Below are 25,985 nucleotides of genomic sequence, written 5' to 3'. Positions count from 1 at the left end.
ACTCAGTGCGGATCCGTCACCGACATGGTGCGATGACACGCACCACACGGCTTGAATCCTGTCTTTCTCGAAGACATGACTCCAAACAGTCAAAAAAGCGTTGACAAACCGTCGAAGCAGGGTAGCTCTTTCCGAAACTGCGCTTAACCGGCGCGGAAGGAAAAGAACTGACGTACGCGCGCCGAGCCGGCTTCTACATAGACAACCGTGACGTCATAGACGACTCCAACGACGCTGGCGACGCACGCGGAGCTGGTCGACGCACGCGGAGCTGGTCGACGCACGCGGATCCGAACGACGCCGTCCGACGGCGCGCGCGCAGGGTACTGCTTACAAAAAACTCCGGATTCGAAGCTGACGCCAGGGAATTCTAAGGTAAGGAAGCTGCAGCTAGAAGTCTCTATCAGATGCTTTATCCACAAGTGCCCACCGATAACCCCTTAACCCTAAAGTACATAAAACTCATTCAGCACTGTTTCTTCATATCAAACTCATTAAAACACGAATAAGACACTACTTTTGGCTGGAAGGATCAAGTTTCTTACCTTTATTAACGCTGTTTCTGCTAAAGAGTCAACCTAACCGCAGATTCCCACCTTTTGAATATTCCCTTGACATCAGACTGGATCCAGAAACTTGAGCATAACTCTACATGCCGGTTGGTGGTGTCATCCGGCTCTGCAATGACGCCCTTCCACTCTGGAAATTAAGTGCTGAGCCAATGTAGGCACAAATCGAGTTTGATGACGTCAGTTACATTCAACACTGTCAGCGCCTCCAGATGCAGAGCACCAAAAGCAAATTGGCTTTGACCAGTATGCAGATTCCTAGATTTGAGACCAGAAAAAAAATGACCAAAGATAACAGCAGATTCCTTACGCTGTGAACGGATACCAAAACGATTTGGAGGAGGGGTCTGAGCACACTGAAACCAGAAAGACCTGCAGGTCTGACCAAGCGAAATGACCCCCTGGCAAACGCCTGTCCAGACATTAGTGCTTTGTGAACGTATGGTGTGATGCACAGATAGTTTCCTGGCAGATGCCCAGGACAGGCAGCCTGCATGACAACACAGAGGTAGCAGCTTTGGCCCTGGTGGAATTATCTCAAAGTCCATACGGAGGATGCTTTTTGGCCACTGAATAGCATACCTTAATGCAGCGCCCAAACCAGCAGTTGGTTCTTTCCTGCAAAGAGGTGATTGTCTACTTGGTGTTCTTGGTACAACTGATGTAAAAACTCAGTTCTATTTTGGGGTCCAAACAATGGAGTCTCTTATTCTCCTCAGGGGGTGAAGTAGATCCAGAAACACTGGTAACGTAACAGTCATGAAACAGCATCACAAATTTCAGGAAAAATTATGCTCGCATCTTCAGAACCAATTTATCTAGGAAGAAGGTCATGTACGACAGGTTAACACAGAGCTTCAAGCTCACTCACTTGATATGCTGTTATGGCAACAAACAGTGTCTTGAGGGAGAGAAGCCGCAAGGGGCAGCTGTGAGGTGGCTCAAAGGGAGTATACAAATATGTGACGATCAAATGAATGAAATTAATGTCCCACTGTTGCATGGCAAAGGGTGAGGGAGTAAAGAGATGTTCTAGGCCTTTCAAAAAACACATCACACCAAGGAATAAAACAACAAGGGCAAGTCTGATAACTGTAAAAAGGCTGGAAGAACCAAAAAGATACCCTATAACAGACCAGAGCAAAATCTTTCTGGGGCGAGGGTCAAAATAAACAACAAAACATCAGCCTGGAAGAGGTTGTACTGCCATGTGCTGTACAAAGCCACAAATCTGTCCCAATGATGGGCATATGTGTCGATCCTCATGCCCAGGAGTTTTGTGCCCAAACAACCACAACTGACTTTTACGTAGGAACCCTCTCAATAGGTTGTGTGGCTGAAAGGACTGACTTCTGTGGACCCCCCCACGTAATCATTACTGGAACCCGGGGACCCCACTGAATCATGGCTAGAATGCAGGACCCCCACTGAATCATTATTTTAAGCTTGAGATGCCAGTCAAAGCATTATCAATCATTTGAACTGCAAAACAGTCCAGAATGAAAATACACAAACGAGCAGTCAAACAAATACTAACATATTTCAATTAATTCACAAACAAATTAAAAAAAGAAATGGTTGAAGCTTTTCTAAACTCAACTGAGGCCTCATCTCGTCCATAGTACATTCTGTTTGATGCACTTGCACCCCACAAATCAATCTGATGAAACTAACATACTTTTAAGCCTCCAATTTCAAATTCCTTCACAAGTACTGAACATTTTAGATTTTGCTTCTTTTTTTATATACAAATTATTCTGTTAATATTTTATTTTCTAAGCATTTGAGTGCTCCCTGAGTTGGTTAAGCAGGCCACCCAAGGGGGCCCAGACCACAGGATAACAACCATTGTTTTAGATTACCCAGAGTTTAGCTAGGTTGGCTTAAGTGTATTCCTTGAAACAGATCCTGAAAAGTCATTGGTTAATAGTCTGCAATTTCTGACTAACCCTAGAGAGCACCCTACATCATCAAGGGCTGCATATCAACAGAAGGTATTCTATCATGCATATATCACCTCTCATGCACCAATACATGAAGCAGAAAATGAGGGGGAACTAACGTGCCTAGTTATGACCTACTACCTACCACATTTACCAGGGAGAGCCAGTAGCCAATTTTGAGTTCCCAAAGTGAGGTTCAAGCAAAAACAGGCCTGAACCAGACTACAAGAATCAGATGCCATTAGCTGTAAGTAGCATCAAAGCCTGGCACGGGAAAGTCCAAGTAAAAATGAGTACAACTTAGTGTGAACCCGAAACCTTAAAAGTCTAGCATTTTGCTTGTGAGCAACATCCTATATTCGGGTGGAGCACTACTCATGGGATTTGTAAGCAGATCTCCTGTACCACAAAACTAACTGGTTCTTTCAAAATATTAAAATGAGGGGCAGGTTGGCCAGTGAACACTACACAAGGGATATGTGACCCTAGAAGAATGCTTGGAGGTTAAGATAAGGATAAACTTCAGGCGTGGAAGTAACAGGATAACTAATTCAACTTGGTCTCACACCCCAAACATGAATCTACACTAGCCGTTATACAAGCAACCTTCGAAAAATTATTTTCATGCTTCTCTATATGTTAGTGACCATACAACATTTTGAACCATAGAAGCATTCTTAAGTTGATCAGATAATATGCGGTAATGAAGCATATTAAAATGTACTAACATCCAACAAGAGAAGTTTTTTTTTCTTTTTTTTTTCCCCAAAAACACCAGCTAACACTGTGCAGTGACATAATTAACTACGGAAAGGGCATGAGAGGCGATAACAAATAATCTGAATACAGTGAGCCACAGTTCTCAACCTAGTGCTTAGAAACTGTTGCATAGCCCTCCTTTATTCTGATAAACCAACTGGTAGAAATCAGGCAAAGTGGTGCAGCAGACAGATAAAGGCCATAAGTAATTTTGCTTGTGGTCTTGAACTGCAATCTGTTTACATAGTTTGGAAAGATGGTTTTTGGATCCCTTACTCCTGCCACCCCCACTATGCAAGACTAAAAGGCCAATTTTCAGCACAGGAGGATTGTGGATAGGCGTTAAAAAGACTCAGTTCAGGGATAGACTCCTAGCAATGGGTGAGAACATTAAGTGGAAAGATTTAGAACCCTGGCTTGTTCCTAGTATCACAAGTTTTCCTCATTATTATGCCACTAGGAAAAGTGGATTACACATGTCTTTAGGGGATTATGTTCCCTTCCAAAATATGCAAATCTCAAACTTGGCTTAAATAGAGATTTAGATTAACACTTGTAACCCAAATTCATATACCTTATTGGATTAAACAAGCAATATCAATGTAGTTGCTCGCACTATTACTACAGCTGGGGACAGCAACTCCAAAGGAATTCTATAAAAATATAGATTTAATCTCATAAACCGGGTTGGAAATCTAGCTGTCACAGAACTCCTTGTACACTTAGAAAACCTTGTGGCTACCTAGACCACCAATTGATCCTTACCATGATTTTACTCAATATACAGAGTTCACTGTATGTGCTAGAGTACATTTCTGTGCTTTCTTTAAAACAAGTTTAATGGCTTAGGTGCCTGAACACCTTTACGATCCCGTTCAAAGTATTTCTGAAAGCCCTCAAACAGCTGGTACTGAAAGTTTTTATATTCTACCAGGATTACAAGTGCATTGCATTAAGCAGTCTTAATGTGTTTAATAGGCCCAATGGAGTGCCTAAGGCGATCTTTCAAAAATGCTACATATTAGTAAAGGTGCAGAAACGATACTGCCAGCAAGGAAGAGAAAACTACAGCTCAAAATAAAAATGCAAGTAGTTCAAACCCCACATTTTAGAGGTTAATTACACTAATTGATGTTAGAGGTTCTCACTAGGCGAATGTTGAAACAGCTAAGCATCTGGGTTGAGGAATATAACTGACTGTCCTCTGACCAAATGCATTTCATGGCATGCTTATCTATAGCACTATAGCAACTCTGGCAAGACAGGTTTTGCCTGCTAAAACTTAACTATGTGCTACATGGATTACAATGCTGCTTTTGACAGTGGACATGGCCACTGTATGGACCAAGTTGCACAAGTTGTGTATAATACATTCACAGCTCGCACTACTGAGAAAATGAATACCTGCATGCTTGCATTGGGTGCACGCCTGGACGGAGCAAGGAAGTTATGTCACCCAAGATGGTGACCTTTAACTGTTTAAAGCAAGGAACTGTTTTGGACACCCTCTTTTTCAACATTCTTACAGTCTGTGTGCGCTATGCACTAGGGCCCCACTATACTGCTCACTACCAGGGGCTGGTATATGATGCATGCAAATGACAATTCTTAGTAGCTGTACAACAATATGATTAAAGTAATACTGATGTTCATGAACTAATACAATCAGGACGAACCTGCTGCCAATAGCAGTAAAGAACAAGTTACTTACTTTTGGTAACATCTTATCTGGTAGAGACAGACTAGCCGCAGATTCCTTATCTTAGAATTCTCCCCAGGCGCCAAATTGGATCCCAAAAAAAATCTTCAGCAGTACCTCTGTACGTCGGGAAAGGGCATTGTGCAACTCCGTATAGACGGCATCCTCCAGATAGGACGTTGGCGTCCATATAATCCATCCTCCGACACGCTGACATCAGTTCCTTCTGTGACTAGAATCTGCACAAAAACACAGTGCCACTATGGAAACTGGCAACGGAACAGTATCAACAAGAGGCAGATGTAATTTTTATTTACAACTTTTAAATTGAAAAGTACTGCAACAGAACGCCAAGAAAGCAAGACTGAAGTAAGAAACAGTCCACAGAGCAGGGAAGATGGGTGGGTTGTTAAGGAATTTGCGGCTAGCCTATGTCACTACCAAATAAGGCATTACCGAAGAAAAGTAACTTGTTCATTTGATAGATAACTAGCGGCAGATTCCATACCTCAGAATAGATACCCAAGCAATGCCATCCTCGGAGGTGGGCAGCAAAGCAAGATCATACTAGAAAATTCTGCAGGAGCGAACAACCAAAGTAGCCGTCCCGATGGACCTGACTGTCCAGGCAATAATGTTAAGTAAACGTGTGCAACGATGCCCACATAGCTGCCTGGCAGCTATCCAGGACAGGTACTCCATGTGCTAACACAATGGAAGCAGCAGTCGCTCTGGAGGAATGAGCGTGCAAGCCCTCAGGGGGTGGCTTCTTGGCCAAAGTGTAGCACATCTTGATGTACGTTTTTGCACCGCCTTCCCTTTCTTCGCACCCACACAGCCAACAGAGCTGATCGTCCACCCAGAACTCTTTAGTACAATTCAGATAGAACGCCAACGCGCTTTTTGGATCCAGACAGAGTCTCTCCTCCTCATAACAAGGATGTGGAAGTGTGTAAAAGGTAGGCATGGTGATGGACTGGCCTACATGAAAAGGTGTAAACCTTGGGAAGGAAGGAAGGAAGCCTTAGTGTATAACACCACTTTGACAATCCAACAGAACAGAATTCAGGAATGTTGGTGGTGACAAGGTAGTGCTTAAAGAAGAAGGTGGATAATTCTTGCCTGAAATAGTCATTCTGATCTTTATTCTGTGCACCAGTCAAGATCATTTACACGTCTTACAGAAACTGAGTTTGCATTAAAGTAAATGTGATCTTGAATGCTCACACACCTACACATTCATACCCTGGTTGATGGTCAGCTGAAAAGACTTACGTACCAATTCTCACACATTTTAATACCTTGACAGCATGTGGGTGTCCATAAGAGACCTCTTTGTCAAGACTGACTGTGTGTCTCTGTGCTGTTTCTTGTAGTAGCACCTGCAAAAGGGCTGCCACTTCCTTTATGCAGTGACTAATGCAGCATCTGAAGTTAATGATACTGAAGTTAATACTGCTTCTTAGAACCTGTTCTGTGAAAAGCAAAAACACCAATTTCACATTCAAACCTGTTAATGTTTTTGTGCTGGACACAAAATATGATTTAGAAAATAGGTGGGGCAAGTTTTCTCTACAGAACACAGATTTCTGCAACATTTTGTCCCTTGGACATGTAGATTTAAAACATTCCACACCCTTGAACTAAAGGACAAATGTGCATACCTATGGGCGAAAAAAATACTTTTCACTCTTCTCTGTGTGCAGAGGACCAGCACAAACCCTTAATATAGTGAAAATAAGTAAAAGAAATGCCCATGGCCTCATCAATAGCCTCTGCAGATGTTTTCTCTTCCAAATGAAGAATCGCCTTAGCCTTCATTCTTTCATCCTCCATGTAGGAAGTTGGCTCTGTATGCACTATTTCAAAGTAAGGAATAGTATGCACAGAGTCCAAGGGTTCCCCTTAGAGGTAAGATAGTGGCAAAAAGAGATAATACTAATGCTCTATTTTGTGGTAGTGTGGTCGAGCAGTAGGCTTATCAAAGGAGTAGTGTTAAGCATTTGTTGTACATACACACAGGCAATAAATGAGGAACACACACTCAGAAACAAGTCCAGGCCAATAGGTTTTTGTTATAGAAAAATATCTTTTCTTAGTTTATTTTAAGAACCACAGGTTCAAATTCTACATGTAATATCTCATTTCAAAGGTATTGCAGGTAAGTACTCTAGGAACTTTGAACAATCACAATAGCATATATACTTTTTACATAAAACACATTTAGCCGTTTTAAAAGTGGACACAGTGCAATTTTCACAGTTCGTGGGGGAGGTAAAGTAATGTTAGTTCTTGCAAGTAAGTAAACCACCTACGGGGTTCAAATTGGGGTCCAAGGTAGCCCACCGTTGGGGGTTCAGAGCAACCCCAAAGTTACCACACCAGCAGCTCAGGGCCGGTCAGGGGCAATGGTCAAAGTGGTGCCCAAAACGCATAGGCTTCAATGGAGAGAAGGGGGTGCCCCGGTTCCAGTCTGCCAGCAGGTAAGTACCCGCGTCTTCGGAGGGCAGACCAGGGGGGTTTTGTAGGGCACCGGGGGGGACACAAGTCCACACAGAAAGTACACCCTCAGCAGCGCGGGGGCGGCCGGGTGCAGTGTGCAAACAAGCGTCTGGTTTCCAATGGATTTCAATGGGAGACGAAGGGGTCACTTCAGCGGTGCAGGCAGGCAAGGGGGGCTCCTCGGGGTAGCCACCACCTGGGCAAGGGAGAGGGCCTCCTGGGGGTCACTCCTGCCCTGGAGTTCCGATCCTTCATGTCCTAGGGGCTGCGGGTGCAGGGTCTTTTCCAGGCGTCGGGATTTCAGAGTCAGGCAGTCGTGATCAGGGGGAGCCTCAGGATTCCCTCTGCAGGCATCGCTGTGGGGAATCAGGGGGGACAACTTTGGTTACTCACGGTCTCGGAGTCGTCGGAGGGTCCTCCCTGAGGTGTTGGTTCTCCACCAGTCGAGTCGGGGTCGCCGGGTGCAGTGTTGCAAGTCTCACGCTTCTTGCGGGGATTGCAGGGGTCTTTAAATCTGCTCCTCTGGATACAAAGTTGCAGTCTTTGTTGAACAGAGCCGCTGTTCTCAGGAGTTTCTTGGTCTCTTGGAAGCAGGGCAGTCCTCTGAGGATTCAGAGGTCGCTGGTCCCAGGGAAAGCGTCGCTGGAGCAGGTTTCTTCTGAAGGAGGGAGACAGGCCGGTAGGGCTGGGGCCAAAGCAGTTGGTGTCGTCTTCTCTGCAGGGTTTTTCAGCTCAGCAGTCCTCTTCTTCTGTAAGTTGCAGGAATCTAAATTCTTAGGTTCAGGGGAGCCCTTAAATACTAAATTTAAGGGCGTGTTTAGGTCTGGGGGGTTAGTAGCCAATGGCTACTAGCCCTGAGGGTGGGTACACCCTCTTTGTGCCTCCTCCCAAGGGGAGGGGGTCACATTCCTATCCCTATTGGGGGAATCCTCCATCTGCAAGATGGAGGATTTCTAAAAGTTAGAGTCACTTCAGCTCAGGACACCTTAGGGGCTGTCCTGACTGGCCAGTGACGACTCCTTGTTTTTCTCATTAATTCCTCCAGCCTTGCCGCCAAAAGTGGGGCCGTGGCCGGAGGGGGCGGGAAACTCCACTAGCTGGAGTGCCCTGTGGTGCTGGAACAAAGGGGGTGAGCCTTTGAGGCTCACCGCCAGGTGTTACAGCTCCTGCCTGGGGGAGGTGATAGCATCTCCACCCAGTGCAGGCTTTGTTACTGGCCACAGAGTGACAAAGGCACTCTCCCCATGTGGCCAGCAACATGTCTCGAGTGTGGCAGGCTGCTAAAACCAGTCAGCCTACACGGGTAGTTGGTTAAGGTTTCAGGGGGCACCTCTAAGCTGCCCTCTGGGGTGTATTTCACAATAAAATGTACACTGGCATCAGTATGCATTTATTGTGCTGAGAAGTTTGATACCAAACTTTCCAGTTTTCAGTGTAGCCATTATGGTGCTGTGGAGTTCGTGTTTGACAGACTCCCAGACCATATACTCTTATGGCTACCCTGCACTTACAATGTCTAAGGTTTTGCTTAGACACTGTAGGGGCACAGTGCTCATGCACTGGTGCCCTCACCTATGGTATAGTGCACCCTGCCTTAGGGCTGTAAGGCCTGCTAGAGGGGTGACTTATCTATACTGCATGGGCAGTGTGAGGTTGGCATGGCACCCTGAGGGGAGTGCCATGTCGACTTACTCGTTTTGTCCTCACCAGCACACACAAGCTGGCAAGCAGTGTGTCTGTGCTGAGTGAGGGGTCCCCAGGGTGGCATAAGCTATGCTGCAGCCCTTAGAGACCTTCCCTGGCATCAGGGCCCTTGGTACCAGGGGTACCAGTTACAAGGGACTTACCTGGATGCCAGGGTGTGCCAATTGTGTAAAACAAAAGTACAGGTAAGGGAAAGAACACTGGTGCTGGGGCCTGGTTAGCAGGCCTCAGCACACTTTCAAATCAAAACATAGCATCAGCAAAGGCAAAAAGTCAGGGGGTAACCATGCCAAGGAGGCATTTCCTTACACTCCGGAATCAAATTCAAGAATATAACACTATCATTCCACAGCTACATTAAATACTTTCATATTATTGTTAATGCATTGGTATATTTTATAGATGTAACTGCCATCGATCTCACCCTCTTCTCAAACTTGTCCATACCTAGGCCTTTTGGGAGGACCAAAGCATGCAGTTATTGTGTTGCAGGACTGCTGTTCTCCTGCTTGGGATACACAATCAGGTACGGTGGAGCACTGCCCTAAACTCACTTTACCTACACAGAGGACGGTAGCAGGCACCACAGCTGGGGCCTTCTTCAGGCTTTGGGTTTGTCCTCTCATGCATTCATAACCCACATGAAGAGGGCAGTGCATAGAAGCTCTTCCCACCAATGTTTAAAACATTACTATTTTGCTAAGGCAAATGTTACCAAGTGGTGTGTCTACTTGTTCTCCAGTGACACAATGTAGTGACAGCCCTGGTCATCTGCAGTCTCTACTTTCCCTCCAGTCATACTAAGATTTAGAAAATTAGTTTTCCTTTACCCTACACATATTTGCTGTAAGGGGCAATACTAGCACCGGATAATGCCTAAAAGGGCACAGGGCAACAAACGACAGCATCAGTAAGGATAAGTTACTTACCTGTAAATCCTAGTTCTCTTCCAGGGGTATCCTCATCAAAGTCATAAACATTGAATATTCCCGCCCTTGTGCGGGGACCCCGGAGCATATATAAAATACATACACATTATACATGTGTAACAAACAGTCATGCAGGCTATCATGTTAAAAACAGGCTAAAATGCTTTATTTCTATGAAGTTTTTTTTTTAGTTTTTTTTTTAAATACTACAATAGAGCATAAATAAGTACCCAAGCTCCTAAAACTAGGCTTGGGGAAGTAAGCACTAGCAAACTCTAGTGAAAAAATAGAGAAAACTGCATTGAAAAACAATGAAGCATTCTTAGCCAATAGGCTGCATGTAGGTTAACACAGGAGAACCATAAAAACTTTGGCACTGTGCCTTTAAGACCCTGAGCACCTCCAGTATCCCACCATGCCTCAGGGGTGAAGGAAAGGTGACAGTTGGTTCACAGTTAGGTCAGTTCTTTTTACGGTGACAATTTGTATAATTGAATCAAAATACTGTCTGTCCTGCACTTCCAGTAGACGTGTGTCCGGGGAGGAGGGTGGGTTGTTTATGACTTTGATGAGGATACCCCTGGAAGAGAACTAGGATTTACAGGTAAGTAACTTATCCTTCTCTTCCAGGGGATCCTCATCAATAGTCCTAAACATTGAATAGATTAGCAAGCCCATCCCTAAACCCAGCGGACTGTCCGATAGAAGTGCAGGAATAGACATGTCTTACGCAAATAAATTCCTTAGAGAGGCCTGCCCCACTTGGGCATCCGCTCTTGCATCGGAGTCTAAACAATAATGTCTTGTAAAAGTATGGACAGACTTCCATGTAGCAGCCTTACAAATCTCAGATATAGGAACATTGTTAAGGAGAGCAGCAGTAGCCGCTTTTCCCCTTGTGGAATGCGCTCTAGGCCGCGCTAGCAATTGTCTATTAGCTAGCTGGTAAGTATTAACAATACAAGAAACTATCCATCTTGATATTGTTCGCTTAGATGCTGCTTCTCCTGTCCTTAAATGACCATAGTTCACAAACAAGCGGTTAGAGTGTCTAATCGATTTTGTCTTGTCCAGATAAAATTTCAGCACTCTTTTCAAGTCTAATGAGTGCAATGCTTTCTCAGCCGGAGTTTCCGGATTGGGAAAGAACGTCGGTAAAGTTATGGTCTGATTAATATGGAATTCTGACACCACCTTCGGAAGGAAAGATGGGTGAGTTCGTAGAACTACTCTATTGTCATGAAAAATGGTGTACGGTTCTTTTGCAGACAAGGCCTGGATCTCACTGACCCTCCTCGCTGAAGTAATGGCCACCAGAAAAGCCGTTTTCCACGTAAGGTGTTGTAAGGAGGCCTTATGGATAGGCTCGAAAGGAGGGCCCATAAGTTTTGCTAGGACTATGTTCAGTTCCCACGGAGGAGAAGGCCTCCGAATTGGCGGAAAAACTTTCTTCAAACCTTCTAAGAAATCCTTGACTACAGGTTTCGTAAAGAAGGATTCCTGAGAAGGTAACTTGCGATAGGCAGTAATAGCAGACAAATGTACCTTAATAGATGATACCTGCAGACCGGATTTCGCTAGGTGAAGCAAATAGGACAGTATGACGTCCTCCTGCGCCCGTATGGGATTATGGCCTTGCTGACAGCACCATATGTAGAATCTCTTCCACTTAAAAGCGTAGGAACGCCGCGTGGAAGGCCGTTTGGACTCTTTCAAGATGTTCATGCACTCCTGCGAGAGTCCTAGGTGCCCATACTGCAGGAATTCAGGAGCCATGCTGTTAAGCTCAGAGAGGGTAGGTTGGGATGCAGAATCCTGCCCTCCATTCTGCTCAGAAGATCCGGTCTGCACGGCAGCCTCCTGTGAGGTTTTTCCGACAGGTTGAGGAGATCCGTGTACCAGAATTGTCGAGGCCATTGTGGCGCTATAAGAATCATTCTGGTCCTGGATCCGTAAAGTTTGCTGATCACTGCCGGAATGAGGGGAATCGGCGGAAAAGCGTAAAGAAATGTCCCTGACCAGTCGATCAACAGGGCATTCCCTTGAGATCCTGGACGGTAGAACCTGGATGCGAAGTCTGGGCATTTCCTGTTTACATCATCTGCGAAGAGGTCCAGTTGAGGCCGACCCCATTGCGCGAAGATGTATTCTGCGACTTCGTCGTGCAGGACCCAATCGTGAACGTCCTCCAGGTGTCTGCTTAGAAAGTCTGCTTCTACGTTCTGCTGACCTGGCAGGTGAACTGCTGTGATTGACATTCCTCTGGCCAGGAGCCAATGCCATATCGCTTGGGATTCTCGTGAAAGGGGTAGGGATCTCGTTCCCCCTTGTTTGTTCAAGTAATACATCGTGGTTGTATTGTCCGTCTGTATCAATAGAGTTTTCCCCTGAATTAGCGGTGTGAAAGACTTGAGAGCCAGATGGACCGCTCTGAGTTCTAGCAGATTGATGTGGTACTGCTTCTCCTTGTCTGACCACAGACCCTGCGCTTGAAAAGGACCCAGATGAGCCCCCCATCCCTGAAGAGACGCATCCGTTACCAGAGTGTCGGATGGAAGTACCTGGTGAAACGGAGCGCCCACTGACAGGTGAGGTCTGTGCATCCACCATCTCAATGACTGCAGTGCTACCTCCGGTAGCCGCATTGTGTCTTCCCAGCGACCTGTTCTTTGGCTCCAATTGGCCTCCAATGCCTCTTGGAGGGGTCTCATGTGGAGTCTGGCATTTGGGACAATAAAGATGCACGATGCCATGGAGCCCAGTAGTGATGTCACCTGACGTGCCGTAGGTGCGCTGGCTCTCAACAGGTCCTGGCACTTCTTGTTTATTGAGGACAGTCGTTCCTCCGAAGGATACACTTTTTGTAGTTCTGTGTTTATGATAGCTCCTAGGTAGTGAAGACTCTGCGTTGGAGTCAAGGTTGACTTCTGGTAATTGACCTGAAGACCTAGAGCTTCGCAAACTCCTAGTACAATGTCCCGATGGCTTCTCGCCTGCTCCGGAGAAGAAGCCTTTAGTAGCCAGTCGTCTAAGTATGGATATATGTATATCCTTTGTCTTCGTAGATGCGCCGCCACCACTGCCATACATTTCGAGAAAACTCTTGGAGCAGATTTCAGGCCAAAGGGTAGAACCCTGAACTGGTAATGCTGTAACGCTACTCGAAAGCGCAGGAATTTTCGATGCTTTGGAGCTATTGGGATGTGGAAATACGCATCCTGCAGGTCGATGGAGCACATCCAGTCTCCCTGATGCAGTTGAGGGAAAATTTGGTGAAGCGCTAGCATTCTGAACTTCTGCTTTCTTATGTATTTGTTCAGCAGTCTTAGATCCAAGATTGGCCTGAAAACGCCCTCTTGACCCTTCTTTGCTACTAGAAAGTAACGGGAGTAGACCCCCTTTCCTCTGTGGGCAGGTGGAACCCTTTCTATGGCATTCTTTCTTAGGAGGGCGAGAGCCTCCTTGCGTAGCAAGGTGAGATGAGCCGGATTGTGTTTGGTTGGTGGCAAATGTGGTGGAGGCTGCTTGAAAAGGAGAGAATAGCCATGTTCGACAATATTGAGCACCCATTTGTCTCTTGTGATAGAGTGCCACTCGTGAAGATGAGCAACAATACTTCCCCCCACCGGAGTGGTGTACAGTGTCGAGGGAAGCGAGACTTCATTGCTTAGTGGGTGCTTTTGGAGTGGACTGTTGAGGTCTACTTGACCCTCGCTCCCTTGTGTTTCTTCGCTGAAACAGAGGGCGTCCCTGTCGTTGCTGAGACCTTTGCGACCAATGAGGGGTTTGAACCCTCTGTTGGAAAGGGCGTCTATCGTACGGTCTGTACCTCCGCCTGAAATCTTTCCTTTTTTCGAGGCCTACCGCCTTCATGGTATCCACCTCGGTCTTCATGCGGGCCATCTCTTCGTCTGCATGGGCACCGAATAGAGAATTCCCGGCAAATGGGAGATTCAGGATACGTTGTTGTGCCTCCTGTTTCAAGCCAGTGAGCCTCAGCCAGGAAGATCTCCTCGCACAGATACCATGTGCGTACCCATGAGCCGCCAAATCCGCCCCATCCGCTGCCGCGCTGATAACTTGGTTAGATACCAGGCATCCTTCCTGTAGAATCTCTTGGAAATCTTGCCTGTCTTCTCTGGGCAGTTTTTCTGTAAATCTACTGAGGGAATCCCACAGAGAACGATCGTACCTGCCCAGGAGCGCAGACGCACTAGAGACCTTCATTGCTGAAGCCGCTGTCCGTCACATCTTTCTTCCCAGAGAGTCTAAATGCCTGCTCTCTTTATCCGGGGGTACCGTGGATGAAGATGCCACCGAGTGGGTCTTTCGGGCGGCAGCTATGATCACTGAGTCTGGTGGCGGATCCTTCCTAAGGAATAAAGGGTCTTGCTCTGGAGCCTTGTACTTTTTAAGAATCCGAGCCGGGGCAGACTTAAGCGAGGCTGGGGCCAGAAAAGTGTCCATGGTTGGCTGCAACAAACCAGGCACTAGAGGCAGCAACTTTTTCGACGCTGATCTCTGTTGTAGCGTCTCAAAGATGATTGATGAGGAGGTAGACGGTTCTGGAACCTCTATATTGAGTTTCTGCGCTCCTCTTAGCAACACCTCGTTGAAAGTGGTTATGTCATCCACTGGTGAGACTCTAGCAGGTGGTGAATCTGTAAGAGTAGGTGAGTAACGCCCGACAGAAGAACCTGATGAAGACCAAGAGGGTGATCTTCTTGAGCGCGACCTGGATCTCCGTTGAGAGCGAGATCTGCTGCGGGACGCTGTAGCCGAGCGCCTAGGCCTCGCGGTCGGCTGTCGAGGAGCTGAACGAGCCCGTTCTGCCCTGGCTGTCGGCGATGGCGTTCTTGGCGGGGAGGCAGTGGGTGAATACATTCGCGAATATTGCGAATCTGGGGAGGCCGCTGGTCTGTTGAGGCTCTCCAGCCATCTCGGAGATAGGTTGATGGGCGAGACATGCCCAGGAGATGCTCTTGACCGAGAAGAGTCGCTCGGTATGGAGACCACTGGAGACTGAGCCTTGTCTGGCGAGGGGCGATGTTCTGCTCCCTGTTGGACAGGTAAAACCTGTGTCGACGTCGATGGCTGTTTCGACGTCGAAGGGCGCCCAGTCGCTTGGTCCTGCCTCGACGTTGATTGCCTCGACGTTGAGTGCCTTGACGTCGAACGGCGTTCCTTGGACCTCGACCTGCTCGCCGTCGTGTGCCTCGACGTGGAGCGATGGGAGGTTGACGGCGGATGTTTCTCGTGCCGTCGTGGATTTCTCGACGCCGTGTGTCCTGACGTCGGGGGCGCACAGCCTTTGGCGGCGACCGGGCATGCCGGCGATGGCTCGACGTCGATCGGCGGGTTGCCGTCGACGGAGACCTGCCCCTGCTCTGATGTTCCCTCGACGGCGTTCCCTTCGACGTCGGGTGTGTCGCCGTCGACGGCGATCTATGCCGGTGGGACGGTGGTAGCGACGACGTCGACGGTGAACAAACAGGTATTTTCCTACCTGTCGACGTCGACCGGGCCATTCTCTCCTGAGAATGGCCTTCTGGATGCCTGGGGAGTGAGGAGGACGATGTTCTTTTCCTCTCCTGAAGCCCATGAAGTCGGATCTTCTCTCTGTCTTTCAGAGTCCTCCTAGACATGTTCTTACAGTACTTACAAGTGTCAGGGCAGTGACTCTGAGGCAGGCACACTATGCACAGAGAGTGGGGATCTGACTGGGCCTTCTTCTTCCCACAAGCAGGGCATTTGACAAAAAGAGAAGGCATTTTTCTGTCAGAAAAAACCTTCCTAGCTCAGACAAAGATGTTACTTGTCGAGTGAAAAGTGAAAAAACGCTTTTTTAAAGAATTTTTCTGAGGAAAACTCAGAAAAACTGAGAGCTCAATGCTCCAGGATCCTCTCAGAAGAAGCCGGAAAAAAGAACTGACCTAACTGTGAACCAACTGTCACCTTTCCTTCACCCCTGAGGCATGGTGGGATACTGGAGGTGCTCAGGGTCTTAAAGGCACAGTGCCAAAGTTTTTATGGTTCTCCTGTGTTAACCTACATGCAGCCTATTGGCTAAGAATGCTTCATTGTTTTTCAATGCAGTTTTCTCTATTTTTTCACTAGAGTTTGCTACTGCTTACTTCCCCAAGCCTAGTTTTAGGAGCTTGGGTACTTATTTATGCTCTATTGTAGTATTAAAAAAAAAAAAAAAAAAAAACTTCATAGAAATAAAGCATTTTAGCCTGTTTTTAACATGATAGCCTGCATGACTGTTTGTTACACATGTATAATGTGTATGTATTTTATATATGCTCCGGGGTCCCCGCACAAGGGCGGGAATATTCAATGTTTATGACTATTGATGAGGATCCCCTGGAAGAGAATCTACTTTAAACGTCACGAATCTATGATTTCCAATTTGGCAGTTCCCCTGGATAAAGACTACCACTGTGTCTCCTGTATTAAAACATAGCACAAATTTATAAGCAGACAACAAAGTCAGTTTCCACCATATATCTCTTTTGCGCCCACCAGTAAAACACCTGGAAAACGGTGTCCCCTGCAAAATACGGACCTGCTGAAACCAGGTCATTGTAAAGTGGATTTCGCTCATGTATGGGGACAAACAGTGATCATTTCTGTGTTGGACACCAAGGCTGTGGTATTGGTGCCATGATTTTTGACTGTTTGTTCAGTAGCGTATTCAGGAATTTAAGACCCCACATCTTGCTTCAGTATCAGTTTCCATATTAAACGAAAAGAACAAGTTACTTACCTTCGGTAACAATTTATCTGGTAGAGACATTCTAGTTGCATATTCCTTACCTTAGAATGTCCCCAGGTGTCAGACTGAATCTGGAAATTTTCTTCGAGCAGCACCTTTGGCGTCAGTCGAGTCCACGGTCGTCGTAGGCGTTGTGGTTGTAGTGAAGATGATGTGGTCGCACTTAAGCACCACCTTGGTGTGCTGACGTCAGTTTTTCATGACTTTCCATGCCAGTAGCACAGAGCCATGAAGAACACAAACTGGTGTGACAGAGCTAGGGCCCTGAATCCCTGTCCCTAGAAATCAGTTTGCAAGCAGGGAAGATGAGTGGGTCGGTAAGGAATCTGCAACTTGAATATGTCTTTACCAAATAAAAAATTACCGAAGGTAAGTCACTTGTTCATCTGATACTTCTAGTTGCAGATTCCTTACTTTAGAATAGATACCCAAGCGATACCATCTCGGTGGTGGGCTGTGATCATACTAAAAAGTCCTGCAGGACCGAACAACCAACATGACTGTCCAGCCAGTAATGTTTTGAGAATGTGTGCAGAGATGCCCACATTGCTGCCTGGCAGATATCCAGGACAGGAACACCGGAGAGACTGAAATGGTGGCTAGGAAGAAAGAGCTTAAAGCTCACTCGCTCTGCGAGCAGAGGTGATGGCGATAAGAAAAATAGTCTTGATGGTTAGGAGCTGCAAGGGACAATTGTGCATTGGTTCAAAAGGGGCACACATGAGAGCGGTGCAGAAAGGGGGGGCAAAAGACTTGTTGGTACACCATGCCACAAATTTATGCAGACAGGCATGTACCATTTTGGTGGAGAAATGCATCACAGACTTTGTGCGGAAAGTCGAAAGCTGTCAACTGTCGGTGCTCAAGCTCCACGTGTGTAGCCAAAGATTGGACAGGTTTGGGTAGAGAACCATCCCCTGCTGCTGCGACAGAAGATCCTCCCGGAGGGGCAGTCTGATCGGCGGATCAGTAGCTATGCTCACTAGCTTTGGATACCAGACTCTTCGTGTCCAGTCCAGAGCCACAAGGATTACTCCAGCCCAATGGTGCTTGATCTTCAGAACACTAGCTGTAAGGGGTAAATGAGTCCTGAATTCCACTCTGAACGAAAAGCATCGCCAAGCGAGTGCTACCATGGAAACTCCAACACGCCAAACTGCTGACATTGTGCATTCTTTGCGGAGGCAAACAGATCTAACCAAGGCTCTCCCCACTGCTGAAACAGACCTTGGATCACCTCCAGATGGAGACACTGTTCGTGATCGACTATGCGTCAACAGCTGAGTTCGTCTGCTCTGGTGTTCAGAGAGCCCACCAGATTTTGAACCACCAGGGTGATGTCCTGATGTTCCAGCCATGTCCAGAGGCACAGAGCCTCTTGACAAAGGGTCCACGACCTCACTCCGCCCTGTTTGTTGCAGTAGTGTTGGACATGAATACCTACACCACTTTTCCTTTCAAAGAGGGAAGGAATGCTTTCAATGTACACCTGATCGCCTGGAGTTCCAAAAGATTGATGTGGAATCCGGATCACACCGGAGACCTGAGAACTCTGATCTCCACCTCTCCCATGTGGCTGCCCCATCCCAGGAGTGACACAGTCACTCCTGTGATATCTGGTTGGGGAATGGAGAGCAATCTGCCACTGACCCAATCGTGATTCGAAAGCCACCACTGCAGGTCTTTCACAGTTCCCTCTGAGATCTGGACCATGTCTGAGAATCCCCTGATGCTGCGCCCATGGGAATCCAAGGTCCCACTGCAGACACCACATATGCGATCTTGTGTTTGGTAATAGCAGGATGCAAGAGGCCCAGCAGACTCAGTCATTCTCACCAAACTCCATGATAGAGACCGACATCATGTAGGAAAGTAGCATTTTTTAACATGGCTACCCCCACTTCTTGCCTATTTGTCAGGGTGTTTGTGTTCACTGGGATACTGCTAACTAGGACTCCAGTGATTATGCTCCCTCCCTTCCAAGTTGGTTTTTACACAATACATTTGGCACACTGGTCCCCCCCCATGTAACTCCCTAGTATATGGTACCCAGGGTATTGGGGTACCAGGGGATCCCAATGGGCTGCAGCAGGTATTATGCAACCCATGGAGCCCATGCAAAATGATCTGTTGGGCTGCCATTGCAGTCTGCGTGAAAGGGTGCATGCACCCTTATCACTACAGGTCACTAAGTCACCCCTATGGCGGGCCCATAGGGCAAGGTGCAAGTACCTGTGTGTGAGGGCACTCCGGCACTAGCAGAGGTGCCCCTACGAACTTCAGTTCATGTTTCTGGACTTCGTGAGTGCAGGGTCGCGATTTAATGCATGTACTGGACATAGGTCACTACCTATGTCCAGCTACATAATGGTAACTCTGAACCTAGGCACGTTTGGTATCACATGTCATAATCATACACCAATACTGTTGCCAGTATTGAAAGTATGATTCCAGGCACTCTGGGGGCTCCTTCCAGGACCCCCAAGCATTGCTCCTACCTGTCTTCCAGAGTTTTCCAGGCAACTCAAGCTGCTACCACCCCTCAGCCAGGTTTCTGTCCTCCTGCTGCTGATCAAGCTCAGGAAGGCAGAACAAAGGATTTCCTTTGGGAGAGGGAGGTAACACCCTCTACCTTTGGAAACAGGTGTGAGTGGCTTGGGAGGGATAGCCTCCCCAAGCCACTGGTATGCTTTGGAGGACACATTTGGCACCGTCCATGCATAAACCAGTCCACACCAGTTCAGGGACCCAGAGTGAAACTGGACGATGGAAAGGGAAACGACCACTCCCCTGTCCATCATTACTCCAGGGGTGGTGCTCAGAGCTCCTCCTGAGGGTCCCTGAGTTCTGCCATCTTGAACTCAAGGTTGGCAGGGAACTCTGGGTGCATTTGAGTGGCCAGGCAGGTGACATCAGAGCCCCCTCCTATTAGGTGGTCCCTTGGCTAGGTGACAATCCCCCATTCAGGGCTATTTAGGGTCTCTCATGGGTGAGTCCTCAGATTCTGCTAGCAAGTTTCTAGCAGGACTCCTCTGCAACCTTACTTCGACTTCCAGCCACTGGAACCATGGCTGGACCCTTCAGGAACCAACAATCTGAACCCACAAAGAAGACTCTTCTTACAACACTGTTTCCACAGCTCCTTCCAGCACTGTGCCCCCTGGCTTCTAGACCCTGCCTACACTTTACTAATATGGGATACCTGGACCTGGTATAAGGTCTAAGTACCTTAGGTACCCACCACACACCAGGTCAGCTTCCAAATCATAGCCTGAATATACAGGCTTTTTGGGAGGATAGGCAGTGAACCCCAGCGAATGTAGAAGGTCCACTGTGGTCTGAAGGTGGGAGACGACTTTCTGGGGCATTGGCCTTCAACAGCCAGTCGCTGAGGCAGGGGAAGACGGAAACCTCTAACCTGTGCAGATGAGCTGCAACCACCGCCATCACTTTCGTGAACACCCGAGGGGCGTTGGGAAGGCAGAAGGGGAACATGGTAAATTAAAAGTGCTTGTGACCTACCACCAATAGCAAGTAGCACCTGTGGGCAAGCAAGACAAGTATATGGAAGTAAGTATCCTGCAAGTCCAAAGCTACCATCAAGTCTCCTGGGTCCAAGACAGACAGGACCTGAGCCAGAGTGAGCATTTTTAACTTCTTCTTGAGGAAGAGATTGAGGGCCCGAAGGCCTAGGACAGGATGTAGGCCCTTATCCGCTTTGGACACCAGAAAGTAGCAGGATTAGCAACCACAACCTACTTCTGGCACGGGCACCCTATCTTATGGCTCCCTTGGCCAAGAGAGCAGAGACCTCCTCGTACATAAGTGCCAGATGATCCGCCAGTAAGCGGCCGTAGGATAGAGGCATGGCAGGAGGGGCAGTCTCTTAGGACGATCAGAAAAACCCACCTGTCTGCTGTGATGGATTCCCAGTGGGGCAGGTGATGGCAAATACTCCCTCCAACTGGTCTGAAATGGGGGAACGGACTAGAAAGACTCGGAGGGATGGGGGTGGACTGGGGAGACCTCTGGTTCCCTGTCCCACAAGCCCTTGGGATTCTGCGTCCACCGCCACACAGTCACCGGGAACCATGTGCGGCTCTGTGGCTGGCAGGCTAAGGACACAACCTGGAGCCCCAACTGTGGCCACGAAAGGGGCGAAAAGTGGACTATGGTGGGTGAGGGTCAGTCGCTAGGCCAAGAGACCGAGCCGTAGTCCAGGACTTCCTGAATCTTATGAGGGCAGAGTCCGCTTTATCACTGAAGATGCAGGTGCCACCGAAGGGCATGTCCATGAGAGATTGTTGGACATCCCCCGAAAAATCTGACTTCCTCAACCAGGTGTTGTGCCTCAAGGCCACAGTCAATGCAACCAATCTGCCCTCTGAGTCAGTCATGTCCAGCCACAACAGATCGCAAACTTAGCCGCAGCCCTCCCATTAGCAATGGCTTGGGAAATGATGGCCCAGGCCTCCTCGGGGACCTGCGGCAATACCTGTGCAACCGTACCCCACAGTGAATGGGTGTAGCTGCCCAAAAGGCATGCGGTGTTCACAGACCGCAATGCCAGACAGGAGGAAGGAAAGATCTTCTTCCCAGGTTGGTCCAGTCTCTTTGATTCCCTATCCAGGTGTGCAGATGGGAATGCGTCAGATGAAGAGGAAGCCTGGATGACAAGGCTCTCACGCTTGGGGTGTTGGGACAAGAATTTAGGGTCATTCGGAAGGGCCGATGGCGGCATGCAAGTGCCCTTTTCACAGGAGCCCTGTGCTGGGTCTGGACCAAGTACCCAGAAAGATATCAGTGAGGGCTTCATTAAATGGAAGAATAGGCTCCCAAGTAGAAGCCCCAGGCTGAAGCACCTCTGTCAAGAGGTCAGTCCTGACTACCAGTGTGAAGCTCAAGGCCCAGGACCTCAGCCACCCTACAGACCACCATGGAGTAAGACGCTCCTACGCCGTAGCCACAGTAGGAGGGGAAAGCATGCCAGCGTCTGGAGAAGTATTCAGACCACTAGCTTCACCCAAATTCCCGTTCCCAGCCCAAGTCAATGTTTTAGACCTGGTATTCTAAAGAATCCAGCAACACCTCCAATCTTTCCTCATATTCACACCCATAGTAATAAGGGTCTGAATCCAAATTAGGGTGAGTAGGCTCCAAAGTCAGAAACAATGTCGATCGACGCCGTTCCAGTTCCAGTTCTGGGACATTAGGGATTCGGACTGGGTCGACGTCGATTACAGGCCCCAACCGACATTGGGAGCGTCAACATCTAAGCTGGTGCCGGGGAAGGTTGCAATGGTATGACTGTCATCAGCATTGATCTGAGAACAGATCCACAAGGGCCTTTGGAAGCCAGGGCCGGAGCCTCTGTCACCAAACCCAAAGGGCTCCCATCCAAACCTCCAGGTCCCAAGATGCCGCAGGGGGGTGTTGGTCTTCTCAGGAATGAGGTGCATGGCCTCAAAACTCCATAAGCTGGTCAGGGGTGACTGGCTCCTGGAAACTTGTGGAAACACAGAGCAGACCTAAAAGTAGGCTCTGCGGATGGAGGCCTGGAGCATCAACACTATTCCCATGTCGCATCAGCTGAGCGACCGGGTGAAGTCAACTAACATTTAGCCTTCGACTTCTTATGACCCAATAGTCCTGACGAGTCTGAATGGGACAAGGAGGAGTGGTGATGACTTCACAAGCGGTCTTGAGCCCTTCCTTTCGAGCGAGACCAGGCAGTCATAAGCTTTAGGGACCGCTCCTTCAAAGCCTTCGGGTTCATGGACCGGCACTAGGGGTATGACTTTCGGTTGTGGTTGCGCTCCAGACACCATAAACAAACCAGGTGCGGGTCAGTCACTGCCGTGTGACAGGCATCGCAAGGCTTGAAGACGGACTTACGAGACATCTCTCGATGCACCAAAAAGTCCAGAAAGCCAACAAAAAGGTTGACTTGGTTCAAATATTGACCAGGGTTGCTCTTCTCCAGATCTGCGCATGGTGCAGAAAGAAAAGAACTGACATCAATACACCGGGGTGGCACTTAAGTACTACCGCAACCTCATCACGGTGACCATGATGCCTACGACAACCGTGGAGTCTGCGGATGCCACCTGACGGTGTGCAAGGGTACTGCTTGAAGAAAAATCTCTAGGTCCAGTCTGACACCTGGGGAAAATTCTAAGGTAAGGAATCTGCAACTAGAAGTCTCTTTCAAATGCAGTAGATTGGCGTAAATCTTGTGTGTACAAATACAGGTAGAACAACTAGTTGCTTTTACATCTCACCCTAAGCCTGTGTTGGGGGTGGAAGGGGGGCGGCTGCACAGCACTCACTACTTCCCCTCTGGTATTCAACCCTGATCTTTCAACAAACTGATGTAGCCAGTAACATAGGACTGGTGATGGATGTGGAGTTAATTGTTCCACAAAAACAGCTGTATGAAAAGCTTATTTTCTCAATTGAAATTCTAGTGGTAAATACTATACTTTCTAGGGTTGGATAAAACTAAGAGTAGCTGAAGAGTTTGAACAGATTCAATTTGACAGTTACACCTTGATGCTTTAGGTTTGCCTATTGGGGAACTTTCTGAACTGCAGCACATTCCAATGGGCTCAGCTAGAATCATTTCTGTCTGAGAAAGGATGAATTAGTGTCCTCAAAACTAAAATCATTTGCTTGAGTCATGCTCAAGGACTTTGTTTAAAACAGTGTTCTTTATCAACTGGATTCTTCATCGTAAATTTATCTTGATCATGGAATTTAAGTTTTCCAATTGAATGTATTAGGCTAATGCCCAATGTAAAGTTGCTTTTCTCTGTGCTTACACTCAACCAACTCAGTTGGGATGGAAAGGTTTTCACTGTGCAAAAATACATAATTTCCTTCCCATACAGTTCATTAGCTAATCTAACCTTCTGACCTTCCCTGGAGTTGTCAAAACCTAGCAGTTTATTAATTCTAGCTCGATTAACATTTACTGAATATCACAACAATGAACATAGGCCATAATGACTTCAAAATTAGATAAAAACATGAAAAAACAGACAGCGAATATAAAGCAACAACACAGAGAGAAATCATGTTCGTCAAACATTACCTAATACAGCTAAGGAATCAAAGTTATTTGCAGGCATTTTGTGCCCAGGAGCAGTTGAGTTGATAAAAGCAAGAACAGCTCAAACTATATAAAAAGTACAAGATATTTCAAACATTACATACTCCAGTGGCATACAGGTTGTATAGGAAAAGACCACGTACAGATCACTGTTGAGGTTTTGTATTCTGTTGAAGGGTTTCCAGTGCTCTACTGAAAGAATAGATCTTACTATGACAAAGTACTATCTGAAGAAATTCTTAAAGCTGAATTAACAAATTGTATGCACAATCACTAAAAGGTGTAAAATGTTGTTTATTTCTACACATACTTCAAAATTGAATAGATCTTACTTAATGTCAAGTTGTGGAGACAATTGCTGAAGTCGAGTGTAAGAAAACATCCAGGCATAGCTCACAGCTGTAGGGCAATGTTTTGGTAGATGTTCTTGCTTCAGAAAGCTGGAAAGACTAATTACCCACGGATCTTGACCCTGGGTCACATGAGCAAATATCCATGTGTGTGATGGGCTGATGACATCAAACTGATGACTGATGGGGGATGAACCCCAGTCTGCTAATGTCTGTAAATCGATTGCACTTGGACAATACAACAAAGTTGTCTGTTGAAAGAAAAAAAAAGTATCTCATTACAGAACAAAATTAGCTCACAAATATTGCAACTAATTATTGATTTTCATGCCACTGATCTTTAATATATGCTTGATATCATGATTCCATAGCACTTTTAAGTAGCAATGCTATCCATTTATTCATACCATCTAGTACACCCGTAAATGAAATAATTTTTAGCAGTGAATCAGGCTCCTATCCAGAGACAAAACAATTTTATGAAGTATTGTCAAAGTGAACCACGATTGCAATAACAAAATGCTGTATCATTCCAAAATCCGAGTAGCTTTTGTTACCAAAATTACAGTGTTATGAACATGGAGGGAGTAAAGCACGTCATTTTCCTAGTCAAAATAGCAAACCAGGTTTGGCATATACTCCAAAGAAGACTTGCAGAACAAGACTTATTGCTGACCTTACCTGCAGCACCCCTCCCTGCATCTTGGTTCAGCCTTAGTCTTAAAGGGAGATAGCAACAAGCAGAATCCTTCTCACTACGGTGTGCAGCTCCATTCTTGGATGTTGAAAACTGGGAGGAACCAAGCACTAGTCATAAAGCTATAATTCCCAGGACAGTGTTGACCAAAGTATCTACACCTATTCAAATATGGGCATTCCCTATAATCCTGGAAGGGCTAAAGCACTTTTTGCTTGTGCATGCAGAGGTAAAGGACCATGATCACCCTCACCTGGACCAGTTTGTGCTGGTTCAAATACATGTTTGTCACAGAGAGAAGGCCCAAATCATTAAGTATGCAGATTGTGAGTAAATGGGGTGAATTATGTTGTGGTCGTAAAACCAATGTGTAATACACTACCAAACCTTTTAGGACCGGCCTGGTTTTGGGTGTCAAACTTTAGCTCAACCCCGGGTAGCTGTGCCTTTGAGCAGTCAGACTTTAATAAAAGAACAAGTGAAAGGCATTTAAAGAGAACAAAAACAATTGAAGAAAGAAACGAGACACTCTTGAAAGCGGACACCAATTTATAAAGAGATGAGATTTTTAGACACCAAAACGAAAAAAGCCACCAGAGAGCTATGGAGATATAGATTTTATAAGGTATACTAAATCACAACTTTTTACTTAACCACAAGCAAGCATTGGCAAATTTAACAAATTTGACATTTAGAAACTTTTTCAACAAAAAGGATGGATGTGGTTACTTTAATGACTTCGGGCGACCGGCTCTGGTGGGGCACCAGTCAAGGGGACAAGCAAGGTCTGAAGCAACCGCTATCTTCGTCAGAAAAGGAGTCTTCAGTGTAGTTCAAGTGTCAGTGGTCCCTTGCCGTTGACTTATATTGAGTGGTCCTGATGTAAGTTATACAGGATGCTTACGATTGTTAAGTATGTTGTAGACGCCAAGTATTGCAGGGGG

At 46.9% G+C, this 25,985-nt stretch overlaps 1 protein-coding gene across 12 annotated transcripts in view; it reads right to left on the bottom strand.

The window, feature by feature from the left end:
* The window catches only part of FRYL (FRY like transcription coactivator), a 1,894,812-nt gene that overhangs the window by 1,249,944 nt on the left and 618,883 nt on the right, over positions 1-25,985 (bottom strand). For all 12 annotated transcript variants that reach the window (XM_069201557.1, XM_069201569.1, XM_069201550.1 and 9 more), the window contains one exon: positions 24,327-24,595. In XM_069201557.1, the coding sequence (XP_069057658.1) occupies positions 24,327-24,595 (269 nt within the window). The remainder of the gene's footprint in view (positions 1-24,326; positions 24,596-25,985) is intronic.

The sequence above is a fragment of the Pleurodeles waltl genome, chromosome 1_2 (assembly GCF_031143425.1).
Source record: "Pleurodeles waltl isolate 20211129_DDA chromosome 1_2, aPleWal1.hap1.20221129, whole genome shotgun sequence".
Classification (NCBI taxonomy): domain Eukaryota; kingdom Metazoa; phylum Chordata; class Amphibia; order Caudata; family Salamandridae; genus Pleurodeles; species Pleurodeles waltl.
Note: the sequence above shows the minus strand (reverse complement) of the source record. Positions and strands in the feature narration are given on the sequence as shown.